At 32.6% G+C, this 19764-nt stretch overlaps 1 protein-coding gene and 2 long non-coding RNA genes across 3 annotated transcripts; all 3 read left to right on the forward strand.

Moving 5' to 3' along the window:
- The first annotated feature begins 648 nt into the window (after nt 1-648).
- LOC147078447 (RNA polymerase-associated protein CTR9 homolog) lies at nt 649-4593 on the forward strand. Its single transcript, XM_085957123.1, has 5 exons — nt 649-1003; nt 2511-2605; nt 2897-3019; nt 3929-4166; nt 4400-4593. The coding sequence occupies exons 4-5, from the start codon at nt 4029-4031 to the stop codon at nt 4538-4540; spliced, it is 279 nt and encodes a 92-aa protein (XP_085813249.1). The 5' UTR covers nt 649-1003; nt 2511-2605; nt 2897-3019; nt 3929-4028; the 3' UTR covers nt 4541-4593.
- Nucleotides 4594-8926, forward strand: LOC147078448 (uncharacterized). The gene is made up of 3 exons (XR_015071831.1): nt 4594-4672; nt 6405-6580; nt 8540-8926. It is a non-coding gene; the product is annotated as an uncharacterized LOC147078448 (long non-coding RNA).
- A 6410-nt stretch (nt 8927-15336) lies between these two features.
- On the forward strand, nt 15337-18361 carry LOC147078449 (uncharacterized). Its single transcript, XR_015071832.1, has 4 exons — nt 15337-15390; nt 15654-15798; nt 16509-16598; nt 17003-18361. It is a non-coding gene; the product is annotated as an uncharacterized LOC147078449 (long non-coding RNA).
- Nucleotides 18362-19764: the final 1403 nt, after the last annotated feature.

Raw genomic sequence — 19764 nt, forward strand, 5'->3', positions numbered from 1 at the left:
CCTTGTTTCTCTTATGAATGCCGGATTTATCTGAAATACCATCTGAGATATTATCTGGCACCACATAGTGCAGACACAAAAACAAGTCATTATCTTCCAATACTGGAGTAATATTTTTTGTGTTAAATATAATAATTGCTATAGGTACTATATAATTATTATAATACCATTAATATCGATAATTCCTAGTATGTATCATCTGCAAAGAATAATATTTTCCGAATTAGGTACCTACCTACTCGTACCTATTTTAATAACAACTGTTGTTTCACTATTGCAAAAAAAAGTTTTTAATTTTTTTCTTCAATTTTCTAGTAGGTTTTTTAAACGGAATACATAGTTTTCAACTGCACCACAGTGGATCAAATAAACAGATGTGGATGGTTCAATGTCATCTTGCCGAGATAATAATATTATGTAAATGATTGTCGGTTCGTGATTAGACTGTGGTTCTATATCATTTAGTGTTCTTAAAACTGTTGAATACCTACATAGGTAGTAGGTACATCAATATTATTGTATATTTGCATAGTAGAAGCTGTTAACTTATGGCAGTGAAATTTAATGCTGCTCTGGTCTTTTCATTTTCTGATGTTTTAAAATAACTCCACAATATTGAAACAAGTTATAATTTTTGGGGGTGTCTTCACAGCCTTTCTGGTGTTTATCATTTTGAAGTGTTTGTATTTGTCTTCACCAATAACTTTTTTTAAAAAATCACAGGGAATAATTTTGGTTCAAGTTTTTCTGTATGAAAATGGAGACCAAGCTATACATATCAACAGACGACGTAATAAAATAATGACTGACACCTTATTTTATCAACCAAAAGTTGAAACGGCCAACTACTATGCTATGACCAATTCATAAATAAAAGCACCATATCTATGTATTAATTAAATACATAGAAATAGATATGTACCTACATATTATACATATTCGGCGTAAAAACCTCAAAAATGATAATCATGCACGACTATTGCCACTCGATTACTAATAAATGGTAGGTAGGTACCTACCTATCATACATTTTTTTCACTTAATGTGACCTGTATGGGCATTGGTTAATAATAATCGCTGGCAAGCTATATTATTTCGTCTAGGTATCTTATAGGTTCAAATTGCTTGGGTGACTAGGTACAATGAAAAAATGGCGTTGCGAAAACCTTTATAACATTTTGTAGTCTTGGGACATCTCTCAACAGCAGCCTCAAAATGATTGATTCCTTGCTATAATTAGAAAAGAGGCGATCTTCCTGTTTTTTTATCTTCACAGAATTATTAAACTCATTATTTCGTTCTTCCAGTCAGCTTTGAACGTAATATTAGATTGATTAAGGGCATTAAGGCGAGATATAGGTACCTAGGTACCTAACTTGCCGACAACACCGAGTTGAGTCTTTATTTTAATTGAGGCTTTTCAGCGATTAGGAATGCAGTATATGTATGAATAGAATAGTTACCTAAATTATAATAATACTTATATTATAAGTACCCACATATAATTTGATTTTTTACGGCGTATTGAAAACCTGTGTTATTAAAAATCTATAAACCTTATAGAGATAGGTACCTATCTTCTTATTATTGTGCCATCCCCTAGCGGAGGTCGACCACCATCAAGGCGATCTTATCTTTGTCGTCTGCTACCCGGAACAGTTCGGTGGAGCTGCACTCGTACCAATCACGGAGGTTCTTAAGCCACGAAATGCGGCGCCGTCCTCTGCTACGCTTCCCATTGATCTTTCCTTGAATGACAAGTTGGTGAATGCTGTATATGTGTCCTCTCATAATGTGGTCGAGGTATTGTAGTTTCCTGGTTTTGATACTACGTAGAATTTCTCGGTCCTTCCCCATTCGATTGAGAACTTCAACATTTGTCACCCGGTCAGTCCAAGGAATTTTGAGGATGCGTCTATACAGCCACATCTCGAAAGCTTTAAGTCTCCGTGACATCTCTTGGTTTAGCGTCCATACTTCCATGCCATAGAAAAGAATTGAGAGCACATAACAACGTACCATACGCAGTCTCAGACCTAGGTTAAGATCTCGATTGCTAAGGAGGCGTCTCATTTTGAGAAAGGCGCTCCTTGCGATCTCAATTGTAGTTTTTATTTCCTGAGACTGGTCCCATTTCTCATTGACCCATAATATCGTTGTTAGGCAAAAAATACAGCAAATCATTAATAGGTAATTAATAATTATTATGCTGTGTTATAATATGAATCATTATTTTTTACTGTTTATGTGTTAGCAGATCTAAAAAACTATAACGAAGTGATCGTATACTATTTTAAGCCTTTAACTTCCAAGTCATATTTCTGATATAAATTTTATAAGCCCCACATGCCTATACGCTGAAATGATTCATTATTTTTCTATGTTACTTAGAGAAGCTTCATACATCGATTGGCGTAGGCCGTAGCGTATCGTTATACCGTACAATAGACAAAGGGTTAAGTTGACGATTATTCGTTATAAGAAAATATAATATATTATGAATTTTGCAGCAATGTGAAAATAGATTACGGCAAAGCAATAATTCCTTACGGGGCATCCCAAGTTTTCTAATGCAGCTCGAAGACGGTGAATTCCCATAACACGGGTAAGTACAGCGCAATTATTTTTTACTCTAGTAGCTTAAAATGTAATGACGTCATTCGTTAGTTCCTCGTACCTACTGCAGGTGCCTGGTCATGCGACTTCGAAACATTTTGATTTTTGATAATAGTGTAAAGATAAACCATCACTTATTTTATAATAATGTAGTGTTTTGAATGTATAGTTTCGTTATAATTATTACATTGAACTAGCTAAAGTTTTGTGATGTGATTTTACTTCATTTTATGACATGTGACGTAACCAATGTCGTTTGCCTAATCTAAATTGTTTTTAGGTGATCGAAGTTGGATCCTGAACAATTATTACCTACCGCATGAGATGAAAAAAAATACTCAGTATTCTTCGCCTAGAGAGATCCCACTTATCATCTGGGTCAATGTCAATGTTGGCGTAAGTAGTAAGTACTTATAAGATTTTACGCATGGAATGTAATGAAGTTAGAATGTCACCATCAATTTCCTAGGGTAAACAGTCTATTGTAGAAAAAAAAACTATCAATTATAATCTGGATGGCGAACCCTTTTGAGTAGGTATATTAATATTTTACTAAATAACTAAATGAATACTTTTTTAATCAATTTTTATGGGTAATGATTACTCTCTGGTGTTTGCTTTTCTCCATCGCCAACCACCACGTCTCGACACACATAGTCGAGCGTATACCATGGTGTACCGAACATTGGGCGTTTTTCATAGCTGTGCTAAGAGTGACACCTGTAGAATCTTCCCGATATCTCGATTGGCGTGCAAGAATGCATGATTTATAATCCAATTTAATCTATTATGGTCATGCCTCAATGAAAAAAGACCTTGCTAATCATATGGCGTTTCAAACTTTTTGAAAGAAATAGTGCCCCATAGAAACGAAGTTACAATAACCGAGCCGGTATTAAAACTTACTCGTTTGTATACATTGATATAAGTACCATGATAATACACCGTTTCATACAAAATCACAATATTAAAGTGGGCAAGTTTTGCAGAATAGGTCAAAGACATCTTTCAAAAATCTCGAATAATCCTTTTTTTGCAATGTGGGTAAAGTTAATATTTAACTACTTGCTACAATATAATATAATATATATATTAGGGTTTCGGAAAGAAATGTAAAACAATAACCCTTATTGCGATGTAGGCAGGGTTAATTTTTCAACCACATTTATCCACATTTTTATGTCCAGAGAGAATGATATTTGAATGAATGGATGGGACCTGTCGGATCTTGATTTCTATTAGCATCGTTTGCGAGGGTCCTTTCAATTTTTCAAATTGCGTATTCTCATATAAATGTTTGTATTCTATACAGGTGCCGTACGTAAACAAAAAGAACTGATGACTTCATTAAAATCTTGGATGCGGGCCGCATCGCGGCCAACATCGATTATTCTAACTCGGAGAAAGATCAGATGCGGTGCCTGGACATGCTCGCCACATACTGCGTGCAGGAAGCTAACCATGAAAAGAATATAAACATGAAACGGGATCTGTTCACCAAAGCCGCAAACCTATACACCACTGCCGACAAAATCATCATGTATGATCATGTAAGACGATACCTACCCACTTTCATTACCTATTTTATTCAACCTAGTCAAATTTTGTTCAAATTTCTTTATATATTATAATAATATGAAGTGAACTTTACAATTTACAAGTTCAATCCATTCACAACATGACTTGGAAAAACAAAATGAAAACAACTGATTTTTCATTATACAACAGCCGAATTTACTTTACCGGCGAAAATGCTGTACATCTGTATTTATTTTTTTTGCAGAATCTTTTGGGCCGAGCATACTTGTGCTTGTTGGAGGGTGATAAAGTGGTGGACGGTGGATGCGCAATTCAATTTTGTGGTGAATCAATCTTCCAACAACATCCCCTCGCTGTTCTGGAAAGTGTGCATCGCTTTCAATAAAAAAGACTACCGCAGCGCTCTCGGCTTCTACAGGGAAACTCTGAGAACCAACTCCAACCGCCTGGCTGTTCTCCGTCTCCGTTTCGGCATGGGCCATTGCTTTATGAAGCTAAATAATCAGGATAAAGCAAGGTTTGGGATACTTACATTGTTTTAAATATTTTTCACAGCAAACGTCAATCTGTGAAATGAGAATATACTCATCTCTCATTTAAAATAGTTCAATATAATATTTTAAATATTCAGTTAAAATGAATATCTAGAATTTTTCAAAATTGAGTTTGCATATTTCATCAAAGATCCATTAATTCTCATGTTTTTTTAAGTTTTGTTGATTTACGGATGAATGCCATGTGCCAAGTGCAATTTTGCATTATCTATCTTATATTCAAATTCTAAATAGTCATGACTCATGACTCTGGATCCAATTGGTAATGCAAGTGGCTAAACATCCATTTCTCATAAAAAAAATATTTTATATTTAAAATATTTTTTCCAATGAAAAACCATTATAGTGTAACAATAATTTAACCCTGATCATCCACAGATACGATTTCTAGTGCGCATGAATCACACAACTGATAAACATTCTACGAATAATGTTTGCTTTATAATAATTATTGACCTAAGAATAAGGTAGTATTATTTTGAAATACGCCATTTCTATTGGCATTTCCCAGTGGCTAAGCCACAACATACGACCGTAGCCATAACCATAATCTAACCTAACCGAAAAAAAATATTTTTTTAAATCGGTACATGTTCAAACACGGGCATTACCATGATCTTACTCCCTACTTCATTTATCATCTGTCAATTTATAGCTACGGCCGTATGTTGTAGCTTAACCACTGGGAAATGCCAATAAATATGGCGTATTTCAAAAAATAGTACCTTATTCTTAGGTCAATAATTATTATAAAGCAAACATTATTCGTAGAATGTTTATCACATTTGAATGGTCAAAGACATAGCTTATAATTAGTATCTTTAGAATTATCTTCAAATGTGTTAATCGTGCCAATTTTTTAATAATAAAATGCCTAATTTTTGTTAAATTTGGGATCACAAAGATTATTAAATATAATTTTTTATCGTAAATATGTCACTATATAATGTTAACATTAATTTTACTAATGGTTTTGTAAATGCGTTTAAAAAATAATGAATCTAAAAAATATTAATACCACTGCACATGGATGTACCGAAATATGACTATATTCTAAAACATTAGAGCGAAAAGTTTAAAAAAATACTATTTTATGTAATAAAAATACTTTATGCAGTCATCAAATGTTTAAAATAAATATAAAGGATAATAAGGCTTCAAAATTATATAAATAGATTATCTAAAACGTTTAAGGAATGTCCAGGATTATGCTCTGAATATACCTAATAGGTTGAGCAAATGGCTGACATCCATTTTTCCTAAAAACAAAATCTGTCAATACAAACCTCTACTCTGTGGAGGCCCATATGATCCTATTAGGATCGGACATGGTCGAAAGAAAAAAGAAAAAGAATACCATAAAAGCTCCATTTTTACCTATGCTGAGCATGTGGGCCGTTAAGTCTGTAAAGAAAACATGAAGAAATTATATGAACCTATAATTATGTCTGATTAATAAAATTACATACTTAATGTAAATATTATGATATAAATTTCATATATCACATGAGTATGAAATGAAATTTATGACGAAAAGAATAAAATCCTTTCTACATAAATTTTAAAAAGATCTCATTGCTCCATCTATCTAGTAATCATAATAGTAATTCAAGAACCTTGTCTATCCGCTTAATTCAGCAGGGTGAAAATTTTTCTCAGTTCAGTTCATTCAGTTGTCTTGTAATTTGTTTTCAGGGTTACAATCCAAGTCCAATAACAACACAGAGAATCGGGGGTTGTGTGCGGAGAACTGTTACTAACTTGCACGAGAAACCGCGACCAGGCTACGCAGTTTGCACTTTCTGCATTTGTCCTGCCGCACTTTGGCCTCGAGCAGATGTATATCATTTTATCGAGGGGATTCAGAGAATGTATGTATATTTTATATCATATTTGTATAGGCGTACAGTTAAAAATATATATTTTTACTGGCCCTACAATCCGATGTGGATCTCGGCTGCCTCATGAAGAGGTCTCATAACAGATATTTTTTACAAGAAATATAATTGATCGTTTGCTCAACCTATTGGGTCCACAGCTTAACAGTTGATATTCCTAAATAATACACGTGATTTAAGAATGTAACAGTCTTCATTGAAAATATTTAACTTGGAACAGCCTCAGTAAAATACCCATTCGAAAAATCTTGGATCTTCTCAAGCTGACTCAGCTGGCATGCGATAAATCTAGGGTTGATTCCCATGTCATGTTCTAACATTTTTATCAATTAGGTTTCGAGTTATGTATGGAAGATTGATGAATGTTTCATTGTTAAATCTTGTGTAACATCTTGAAGAATCTATAATTTAATTTAAACTATTAAAAAGTACTAGTATGTCAGTACGAAAATTCGAAGAGATCCTTATGCTATCTATGAATCAAAATTTGTATATAATAGAATATGACCTGGTATTCACCACTTAAGAAAATTGCTTTACAATAATTGTTTTGTTCACCCATACGCACTTGTGGCAGGCCGCTGCGGCTAGCCGGCATACAAAAAACGATATGCGGCTAGCCGCGATGCGGCCTGCCGCAAGTGCGTATGGGCACTAAGCTTTTTATCAAGTCATCATCATCAGCCGGGGTCGATCTACAGTTGGATGAAGGCCTCCCTTAGCTTCCTCCATTTTTCTCGGTCCATAATTCTTTACTGCCACATACATCCTTCTTCTTGGTCGTTCACTCATGGCTGAGGATCGTGACCACTTTTTAATTTTGCCATCCAACTTTATTGCCGAGTTTTTTCTTATTTTTTTATCAAGTATGAGGACTGAAATTTATGTTCTAGTCTATATTATTATAATGTTGTAATTATTATTGTTAATACTGTATGGTGGGCGAATTTAAATAATTCATGCAAAGCCAATGTATAAATATATTAAGTTGTTTTATTGTATTCAACAATTATTCCTTCACTGGGCCTCCCAATGTTTCAAAAATGTCATAAAGGCTCAACCAAAGAACTACGAGATAATAAAAATTCTTGGATCACTATACGCTAAATCTACCTTTCAATCTTAACGAGATGTAGCTCATGCACATCTCAAGAAAGTCACTGATCAATTCCCAGATGACATCGAAGCTTGGATTTAATTAGAGCAGTCTGATTTGCAGTTATATCATCCCATTTTTTATTAATATACAAGACATAAACTTTCATTTTTAAAGATATAATAATTATGTATAACCATCTTAGTCATTTTGTCATCTGTCTTTGTTTCATCGTTGATACTAGATAGATCAATATACAGTTCAGAGAAGAGGTGTTTATTATCTGCATTGTGAAACTTGTAAAACAGTTTAGAGATTCACACAATTCACCAAGCACGTCTTTATAGCGAGCAGCAGCCATATTGTAGATCCAATTCATGGTCCGAAATATGTGTATCTATATGACAAGGGTGATCGACTAAATCTCATGGAGCAATTTGGGATAAAAAAAGTGTATTCCAAAAAAGTCTATGTGGATGTTAATCTGTAAAAGACTTGTTTTCGCAGGGTTTAATTGAATTTTAAAAACTAACCCAACACCATCTGTAAGTTGTCTTATTTCAATGAAAAAAATATGCATGACTGACAAAGTTTAATGTGCACTATTTATGGCAGTTCTTAACAGCCTACCTCCACCCTTCACCACTGCTATCTATGCCCCAAGGCTTTCTATGCAATGTGCTGCTCACCCATCTAATGGTCAAACAAGCAATGAAATGTAAAAACAATAAATTGTTGACTACGTAGTATACGTTTATACAGCATATACTTTAAGTAATATTCTGTTTATTTCTGTACACGCTTGCTTAATCTTATCAATGCTTTTTTGTTTGCAGTATGAGAATTGTTTGAACAAATTCCACGCTCACCATAATGTGGATGATTTGATTTACATGGCCCGAGCTGTGTCGTATGCGAATCGACTCCAGGAAGCCAATATAGCTTTGCTACGAGCCAGACGAGTTGGGCCTTGTAACGGCTCTCTACTCTACACCATGATGCTCATCCTGAGAAGAATGTCCGCCCACGTTTTGATTGGTCACAGAAGTTTATTACTTTCAATACTTACCTATGTAACTACCTACCCACAGAAAATTGATTAACTTTTGTATCATAAATTTCATGATTTTTCCTTTATAACATTGATGATTTATTGTAATACATTTAGACCAAGCAAAGAAATTACACGTTACACCTCCTTACATTTTTAAGTTTAAGTCGACCACCCAGTTAAGTACCTTTTGGATTGATGATTGTTAATAGAAAGGTAGTTTAAAGTATTTTAATAAATAATTGATGTTTTATGATAAATGTTGAATTTCATTTTTTCACCCTTTCCTTTGCTCAGCTGTTATAAAATATTATTATATTCGCAGAGAGCATAATATTCATAGACTATAGATACATCTAGACGCCACCCGTTGCATTGCTAAATGAAGCTGCGTGCCATGCGTTTGGTTTGTGGGTGAGCGAACGCATTCGTCTACAAATGTTCGAGACCATAGACCATTTCGGTAGTGCTCGCACTAGACGCTCAGAATTAAAATATAATTTTCTATAATAATATACAAATAAATTATCACGAACATGTATCAACTTACCTATGAAGCGTAATACCATCTTTTTGCTTATCAGTACGGCTACCATATTTTAATACAACACATAAAACCATCTTTCCTGCTTAAATAACTAAAAATATTTACCAATGACTATGTTTAACACAAAAAATAGCAATTTAGCAACACGAGCTACGACGCTACGTGAAGCGATTTACCACAATTTGTCGGCGATACTTTTGGAAACTAACTCAAACATATGTAGACCTTTTATCTTACTATAGCGCGTGTCGCAGAGATTATAAGGGTGCCGAATACTTTCCCACTCGCACTCATGCATCGTTTTTGTTCAGGCCTTGATAATATTACTAATTGCACTTTTGGAGGAGTCCACACTGCTCTAAAGGGATCTTATAGAATATACTATATCACAATATTTGTGAGGGTGACATTCTTTATGAACATAAAACACAATTTTAAAACATATCTGCTCGATTAATGGAACCGCTGGAAGCTGAGTCCCATTGTATTCTTACCAAGCCGCAAAGGTCAATAATACTAGCATAATTTGTAAAAAGCTTCAGTCACATTACGGCTAGTTATGCCGTAATTGGATATAATACTGGTGACTAAATTGGTAAAGCGCATCGGCCAGAATTCAATGTATACAGGTTCGAATTCTGTCAGGTGTCATATTTTTTTAAGTACCAATGTTTCTGAGGTGTTTTCAAACAGTGCAAGTAGGTAGGTATATTGTTCTTGTCGGTTTATAGGAAGCCAGCGGCAAACAAATTTTGAAAATAGCTGATATACCTACTGGATTATTTGTTAGGTTAGGTTTTCATTTTTGTATTCATGAATTTTGCCAAAATCAGCAATAAAAATTGGCGCGGTTCCCGCCTGGCTTTCTGTAAACTGACTTGCACCGGTATGTAAATCAGTGCCCCGCAACCTTTTCTCCACGACACACCACAGGTCTTCACAGAAGACAGTGACACGCCGCATGTTAAACAATTTATACACCAAAACATGGACCCCACATCCTGAAGGGGGACCCCAGACTAGGATATTTGCCCCCCCTACCTATCGCTAAGGTTAAAGACAGTGTGATGCCCTAAAATAGAGTTTTTAAAATGGTGTTTGAGGTAAAATTAATGGTATTGAATGTTTGTATTTATTAATACATCCACTTGAATTATGGTTAGTTGTCTGGTTAAGAATATTTGTTTGTCGAATATTGACACAATAATAATAAATAATTATTGTAACCTACAATCGAATGTTTTAAATTATTAATACCAGCGTAGTAAAATAGCGCTGCAGTCAATTATTTTTAATATGTGAGCAAATTTGTAATTTGTGTTTATCTTACTCCTTGTCGGAAATCCAAGAATATTCTTTTTTAACCGAAATCCAGAAAATAGCCAATGGAACATCTGCAAAATTTAGTTTTTAGAGTCCCATCGTTTCTCAATTCAACTTCAACGAAAGCGCTTCTATAGAATTTTCGGCATTGGTTGCGAAAGGGTTTCGAATCCAGTCGTATTGATTGTATGAATGTAATGATGAAATTTCTTTTGCTGCAAAGTTAATTGTTTTTGAGACGGATCCAAAATTAATTGCTTGTTTTTAATGGTGGTCTGGTAGGTCCTTTGATACATTTGTAGAGATCCTTGTCTTAACTCCTAGTTTATCAGAGCACGTCAATATATTATTTTCATTCTGACTTTGCATTGTTTTATTAAGTTCATGCAGGTGCTAAAATATATTACCGAACATATATTTTTATATGTACGCAAATTTGGTTATTAAGTAATTATCGTATAATATACAAAATTATTTGTTTTTTTGCAAGCAATGCACCGCGACACACCTACCGTCTAGCGGCGCACCGGTGTGCTATAGAGCTACAAGTCTCATGACAGTGTTAAACAGAGTATGATTCTCTCAGTTCAGATGGCATCCTAGTTATTTTCAAGGAGCGTATGTGGCATAGGTGCTGGTGCATTATGGCTCATCCATCAATATTGACCACGGCACTGGGTGTGTAGAAAATGATGGGTATTAGGAAATGAAAAAAATATCGACGTTATCGTGACATTGTTACCATAGAATACTTCAATGTAGTTACTAGGTGCTGGGAAAATTCTAGGGAGAACAATAATTATCCACTATAACTGCTTGAGCAGGGATGTGGTAAATAGACGGATAAACTTGTATTAAATAGTATTTCCAGTACCCTAAACCTGAAAGGCGCATCACATGTGACAGAAGATTTTGACGTATGATAGGCAACGACAACAAACTTAGTATACATATAATCATAGACAATATATGACAAAATATAAATATTTAATAACTATTAATTATACATGATTCATACGCTGTCAATCGAAATGATAAGGTGGATAATAACTACTTATAATTTTGTTTATTGGTTGTCTTATTATTAAACGTACTTAAAATTGGGATTTTTAAAGTAACTAGCGTTGGATATAAAGCTTGCTCGTCATAAATTAATGCATAACGAAACATTTATGAACGCACGAGGTCTAAAGATACAGTGAAAGCCATCAATAATTTGTAAGATAAATAACAATAAATAGTATAATATTATTATATTGTGACATTGGAGTGATGAAAACAGTTTTTGGTGACAGCTATAACTGTTGCGAATGGCTTTGCAAAGTATATTTTGACGACGCACCAATAAAAATATATACAGGTGCTTTCCAAATTGAAGCACGAAGATGTTGATTATCATCAATTAGTATAAATGGAAAACAGGTAGATAGGAGCCGTATTGGCTGTTTTGCGAAACTCTTTTGACCAGACCATCCATGCGGATGCGGTTGTTTTTGTTCGGGATATTTTGACAGGGTACTTAGTGAAAATGGAAAAATGCGAATTTTTCGCGTAATTTACATGGAAAATCAATAAAAAATATATGAAAAATCATATAATTAAATTACTCAAAGGTATGCATTTAAAAAATGTGGAAAAAAAATGTTTGGTGTTAAAACTTGACGGCCACTCAAAATTAATTTTCTAGGTTAATATAAAAGATAAAAATTTGAAAAATCGTGTTAAAATTTTACATAAATATACATAATCGTATGCACTTAACAAAAATTTTTTAAAGCAAATTTATTTGTTCAAGTATCAGGTCACTGAATTTAGAGAACTAATATCTCTCACAGGTCCATTTACCTGGATCACCCAATGTTAAAACTCCAACTTTTTTTGTGTGCATTTGTTTGTGCATCGTTAGTGCACGTTTGTGCACGATTTTTTTTCGTTTGTGCACCTATAATAACCGAAAAATTCCAATTTCAAATTGGGTGTTCCAGCTAAACGTTGGGTCACCCAATGTTTAATTTCAACTTTTTTTGAGTGCATTCGTTTGTGCATCGTTTGTGCACGCACATTAAGGGGGTTATTCGCATTTCAATTTGGGTGACCCAGCTAAATGCTGGATACTTGTGTCACTAAACTTATATTTTTTTCAAAATTTAAATTGTAAGCACTAGTGCGTTGGTAGTTAACGTTAGTGCACGATTCTTTTTTGTCTTTTCATCTGTATTCAGCGCGCTATTTCATTTTTAAGTTTCTATGCAAAACCTGACTGCGTGGGTTTAAAAATATTTCTTTTAGTAAAATCTCTTGTCGCATAGCTAATGCGCAATCCTGCATACTTTTTTATTTTTTTTCTCATATAGTGCGTGAGTTATTTGATATGAAATATTTGATGAACGTTAAGTAGAACCATCCAACAAACTTTTTTAATTTTTTATTAGGTCATCAATTTGACTATTATTAGCTTACGTTTGTGCACGTGCTTTTTTTGTTTTAGAGATTATATCGTGAGAGATATTAGTTCTCTAAATTCAGTGACTTGATACTTGAACAAATAAATTTGCTTTAAAAAATTTTTGTTAGGTGCATACGATTATGTATATTTATGTAAAATTTTAACATGATTTTTCAAATTTTTATCTTTTATATTAACCTAGAAAATTAATTTTGAGTGGCCGTCAAGTTTTAACACCAAACATTTTTTTTCCACATTTTTTAAACGCATACCTTTGAGTAATTTAATTATATGATTTTTCATATATTTTTTATTGTTTTTCCATGTAAATTACGCGAAAAATTCGCATTTTTCCATTTTCACTAAGTACCCTGTCAAAATATCCCGAACAAAAACAACCGCATCCGCATGGATGGTCTGGTCAAAAGAGTTTCGCAAAACAGCCAATACGGCTCCTATCTACCTGTTTTCCATTTATACTAATTGATGATAATCAACATCTTCGTGCTTCAATTTGGAAAGCACCTGTATATATTTTTATTGGTGCGTCGTCAAAATATACTTTGCAAAGCCATTCGCAACAGTTATAGCTGTCACCAAAAACTTTTTTCATCACTCCAATGTCACAATATAATAATATTATACTATTTATTGTTATTTATCTTACAAATTATTGATGGCTTTCACTGTATCTTTAGACCTCGTGCGTTCATAAATGTTTCGTTATGCATTAATTTATGACGAGCAAGCTTTATATCCAACGCTAGTTACTTTAAAAATCCCAATTTTAAGTACGTTTAATAATAAGACAACCAATAAACAAAATTATAAGTAGTCATTATCCACCTTATCGTTTCGATTGACAGCGTATGAATCATGTATAATTAATAGTTATTAAATATTTGTATTTTGTCATATATTGTCTATGATTATATGTATACTAAGTTTGTTGTCGTTGCCTATCATACGTCAAAATCTTCTGTCACATGTGATGCGCCCAGGGGCATGCCACTCAAATATACCTACTGGTTCAAAGTTGTCTCTCTCTAAAGTAATATTCTGTCTCTCTCTATCAACATGGTGTAGCTGGCGGGCTTCTTTTTTAAATAATCTGGTGCATTGTAATATGGTAATAAAAAGTCAAAAAATTGATATAAGTATTATTTTTATTGCAGAAATATAAATGTACAACAAAAAATAATAGTACATAGCATGATAAATGAATAATATTACATAGCATGATAAATGAATAACATTACATAGCATGATAAATGAATAATATTCCAGACATGGTATATAATATTACATATTACATTATCACAAAATCATGACAAATATAAATTTATCAAATACAATGAAATTGTGAATTACATTAGGATTTTACATATTTCAATTAATTTAAAAAACTGATTATTGTTCTCTGATCAACAGCATTTAAAGAACATGATGTTATGGGATATGGGATTGGGGAACATGGTTTATGGGATATTGATTAATATTCAAAATTAATTGTTTATGTTATTTATTATGGTTAATTTCGTGTTAATATTTTATATAATAATGAATGTTCGTTTATTTATTTAATATTGCTGGGGTATTACATAATATTTAATTATTTTTGAGATTTAAACAATAGGAAACCCCACTTTAAATTTGTACTAACGTACCAACCTACCTACTTATTTTAGGAATAAATCATGGAATATATCAAAAAAATGAATTAGAAAAATGTCACTTTAAGAGTATTGCATTTATTATTTAATTATATTTGAGGTCTAAACAATAAAAAAACATATTCTAAATGTTGTATCATGATAGTTAATTTGCGTACCTACTTATTTTAGAAAGATATCCTGTAATAGTGTAGGTAATATTATACAAAACATAAATTTAAAAAAATGTTATTTTTTAAAAGGGTAGGTATTACATAATATAATAATTTAATTATTTTTGATATAAAAAAACCTACCTACTTATAATTTTTTATCGTACTTTGGAGGTATTAATTAGTTAATGTTCATTTGGGAAAAAATCGCAAAATTAATGGCAATATTCGGCAAATTCATATTTTTATTTCATCTGGCAGCACTGCTGGCGTCCACAGAAAAAATCGAAAGTTTTTGACGTACATAAATATTAACGGCTAATTTTATATACAAAATACTAGTTTGTTCTAAAACAAAATCAAAAGCGAAATAAGCAAACTATATACTTTTGTGTCCAGTACATACATATTATTATGTATTAATTATAATATTATTTAAACAATGTTTAACAAAAAGGGTGCCATGATGCCAGGAAGGATGTGTTGATTTTAAACGTAAGTTGGCTACAATATTGCATTAAAATGAAGTATTCATACATCTGCACTATATTTTAACATAATAATTAATATATACACTATATAACAAGCCAAACAACAATTACACTCGACATACATACAATAATACATCAAGCTTCCTCTCAAACATGAATGTCAATCAATGAATCGTAGAAAAGTCTATTAATATAATAAACCCTGCTGCGTGGGGTCTCATTTCTCTGAGAAGCAAAACCGTAATTTAGTATTATTTTATATTTCAGCTGAAGCAGTGCTTCGTCCACACCCAGAGAAGAATACAGAAATATTTTTCCAGTGGGTACCTACGACTCAGCGGTGGCCATAAAAAAGAATTAGATGCGACTTTTATATGTACCTATGCATCGTCGGATATGTGATTTTCATTTTGTGAGTAATATTTTTAAATAATGTACCTACATAACGCAGTAGTTGGGACTTGCATGGCGGATACGCATAGCCAGTTGAAAGAAAGTGGCGAATCTGCCTGAAATAATACTAATTACACGGCGACGCAGGGCATTTTTGACGTTTACCATTTTCACAACCTGTTAAATGGCACCATACATTGACAACATCGCGTCTCGCTTACGCTCGAAGAATGAGATTAGCGGGACAGTCAGCACTTTTAGGTGTAAACGGTTATTATTGGGATATTTTAGTTTACACACTATCTTCGACCATGTCCAATCCTAATAGGATCATATTATGGGCCTCCACAGGATGGAGGTTTGTATTAACAGAAGTTGTTTTTACGAGAAATGGATATCAGCCACTTGCTCAACCTATTAGGTCCATACTCCAACTCATACACAAATTGAAAAAAAATATGTGTACTTGTCAGACTCAGGATTCGAACCTGGGACCCACAACACTATAGGCTGACGCTTAAGCCGCGCGGCCAACGTGGATGTACTATTGGTGCCGGTAAATCCATGCACATGGAGCTATAATGTTATATACTCGTGTGATCCATTCTGTATACACAAGTTATAATGAATCTGTGGACACAAACTTTATTTCAATTCTCCTCAATTTGTTAGGTATGGTAAACTGTTCTTCAACGATTACTAACGATGGTGAATATTGCACGATTTCAGCTGAACGTGCAGAATCGCCAGGAACCCTAACGATGCAGCAAGAGCTTCAGTTGGAGACGTCTAGCACTTCAGCTGTTCAGAAAGAGAAGCGTGAGTAATTTTTAAGTTTTTAGTTGCCTTGAAGTACATAATCACTAGTGCTGATTGACACAAATCGATCCTATCCACACAACTAAAAAATATCAATACTTACCTACATCAATTGGTAGGTTCACAAGGTCCTAAATTGACTGGAACCGACTTGCAAGAATAAGAATTAAATTATAATGTATACACATTATATTTGGTGTTCTCAAAAACATCATAGCTCTTGTTTTAAATTAATTAAATGGGTAACAATTTTTTATGTGACTTAAGGCTTTACAGCCATTTTATACTGATCTGATTACATATAAGTAATGGGCCGTTACCATGACTAACTATACAAAACTGAAAAATAAAACATATACTGCAATAATTATAAGTAAATAATACATTGTTTTATGATGTTTCAGATAAAACATATGGCTGCATCTTAGCGCGTCTTGGTGTCCCTTGTGTTGATCAACTCACCCCCAAGGCAGAATACTTTCTCTGATATTTTAAAGCAAATACGTTTGTGTTGGGTTATAAAATAACCTCTGAAGATTGGATAAATAAATATACATAATAATATATCAATCGCTAAACCCGCTCTAGATGTTTACGTAGTGATTGACAGACTAATCTTGTAATTAAATGATAATTTAATTTATAATTTAATTTAGAACAATATAGCCATTTTTCTATGCCGATAAACCCGTGACGATAACATGCAATTAATAATACTTAAGTACATACCAAATTAATTATAGAATTTCCAACCGGCTGTATAATTATTATAATATGTCTGTATCATCATTGTTAAACTGTTGAAATTTGAATTATGACGACTAAATCCTAATTGAATTATGATTTTTAAAAGCTATTGATCAGAGAACAATAATCAGTTTTTTGGAGTAATTGAAATAATGTAAAATCTTAACGTAATTCACCAATTTCATTGTATAATATATTCGTCGATGAAACTAGAAAAAAGTGACTCCATTTTAATCGAAAATTGACTTTCAATGCCATCTAGTGGCCGTTGTTAATATTTACCCATCTTGCAAATGATGTAATTCTATAAAAAATCTAACATTGTTAAACCATGGATGATTAAACTCCATAACCATTTATGTTTGTATATATTTCTATAATAACCATGATGTTTTTGTCTCCTGCAAAACTTGTGTACGCTCTCAATTTTAACTCGACTCTAAATACAGTTGTACCTAGATGCTTTTAAAAATAAGTTGATAATTAAGAATTTTTGGGTTTATATACATTTTGTGGAAACATTTTATTTACAAACATTGTACAGCATAGAACTAATATTTATCTAAAAAGATATGTAACCAATTTACAGTAATTTATTTTGAATTGTCTTTTTCTTAATTTATGCTAATGCAGGCGCAGGCGAGCGAAAAGTCTGAGGACAATAAATCATCCGATTTGTCTATGCTTCGCTACTGACTAACAGACGAGTAAAATGGTCGAGCTTTTACAGTTGAGATAGTTAAAACAAATCGTAATGTCGATCGTAATCGATAATCGTAAAGAATTCTGTTATTTATATGTGGATTTGCATAAAATAATATAGCAGTGAGAATAACACAAGTTTTACGTTTCCTTTTAAGAATTTCATACATCCAAATTTTTAATAAAATTGATTAATTTCTCATTTTCTGATATCTAAATTAACAAATTAATCAATAAAAATGTTTAAAATAATTACAGCTTTTTTCAGTTCGAATCATTGCATATTAATGTCAAAATATCGAATTTACGTAGTGAGTGACAAACGAATCTTGTAATTAAATGATGATTTAATTTGTAATTTCTATTTAAAATAATACAGCTATTTTTTTAAGCCAATAAACCCTTAAATGCAATATAGATTAAACATGGCATTTTCAATAATCGGTTTTTTTCAGTTATTGAGGTTTTAATCAAACAAACTAATGAAAAATAGTAATTTATCTCTGCTAATACAAAATCATTAATTCTGAGAATTTAAAATATAATCTTTTCATGACGATAACATGCAATTAATAATACTTAAGTACATACCAAATTAATTGTATAATTTCCAACCAGCTGTATAATTATTATATGTCTGTATAATCATTATTCAACTGTTGAAATTGGGATTCTGACGACTAAATCCTAATTGAATTATGATCATTAAATGCTGTTGATCAGAGAACAATAATTAGTTTTTTGAATTAATTGAAATATGTAAAATCCTAATGTAATTCACAATTTCATTGTATTTGATAAAATTTATATTTTTCATGGTTTTGTGATAATGTAATATGTGATATTATATACCATGTCTGGAATATTATTAATTTATCATGCTATGTAATATTATTTTTTGTTGTACATTTATATTTCTGCAATAAAAATAATACTTATATCAATTTTTTGACTTTTTATTACCATATTACAATGCAACAGATTATTTAAAAAAAAGCCCGCCAGCTACACCAAGTTGTTAGAGAGAGACAGAATATTACTTTAGAGAGAGACAACTTTGAACCAGTTGGTATCCCTGAGTGGCGGATCTATAAAAGTATATTAGTCTATGGATGCGCCTTTCAGGTTTAGGGTACTGGAAATACTATTTAATACAAGTTTATCCGTCTATTTACCACATCCCTGCTTAAGCAGTTATAGTGGATAATTATTGTTCTCCCTAGAATTTTCCCAGCACCTAGTAACTACATTGAAGTATTCTATGGTAACAATGTCACGATAACGTCGATATTTTTTTCATTTCCTAATACCCATCATTTTCTACACACCCAGTGCCGTGGTCAATATTGATGGATGAGCCATAATGCACCAGCACCTATGCCACATACGCTCCTTGAAAATAACTAGGATGCCATCTGAACTGAGAGAATCATACTCTGTTTAACACTGTCATGAGACTTGTAGCTCTATAGCACACCGGTGCGCCGCTAGACGGTAGATGTGTCGCGGTGCATTGCTTGCAAAAAAACAAATAATTTTGTATATTATACGATAATTACTTAATAACCAAATTTGCGTACATATAAAAATATATGTTCGGTAATATATTTTAGCACCTGCATGAACTTAATAAAACAATGCAAAGTCAGAATGAAAATAATATATTGACGTGCTCTGATAAACTAGGAGTTAAGACAAGGATCTCTACAAATGTATC

This window comes from Rhyacophila brunnea, unplaced genomic scaffold, assembly GCF_057557595.1.
Source record: "Rhyacophila brunnea isolate RB1 unplaced genomic scaffold, BYU_Rbru_1.0 scaffold_11, whole genome shotgun sequence".
In the NCBI taxonomy this organism is placed as follows: Eukaryota; Metazoa; Arthropoda; class Insecta; order Trichoptera; family Rhyacophilidae; genus Rhyacophila; species Rhyacophila brunnea.

What these genes read in the sequence shown, in the direction of transcription:
- LOC147078447 (XM_085957123.1), top strand. Translation starts at nt 4,029, where the DNA reads ATGCGGTGCCTGGACATGCTCGCCACATACTGCGTGCAGGAAGCTAAC. An exon ending in AAATCATCATGTATGATCAT is followed by an intron (nt 4,167 to 4,399) that starts GTAAGACGATAC and finishes TTTTTTTTGCAG; the next exon opens with AATCTTTTGGGCCGAGCATA.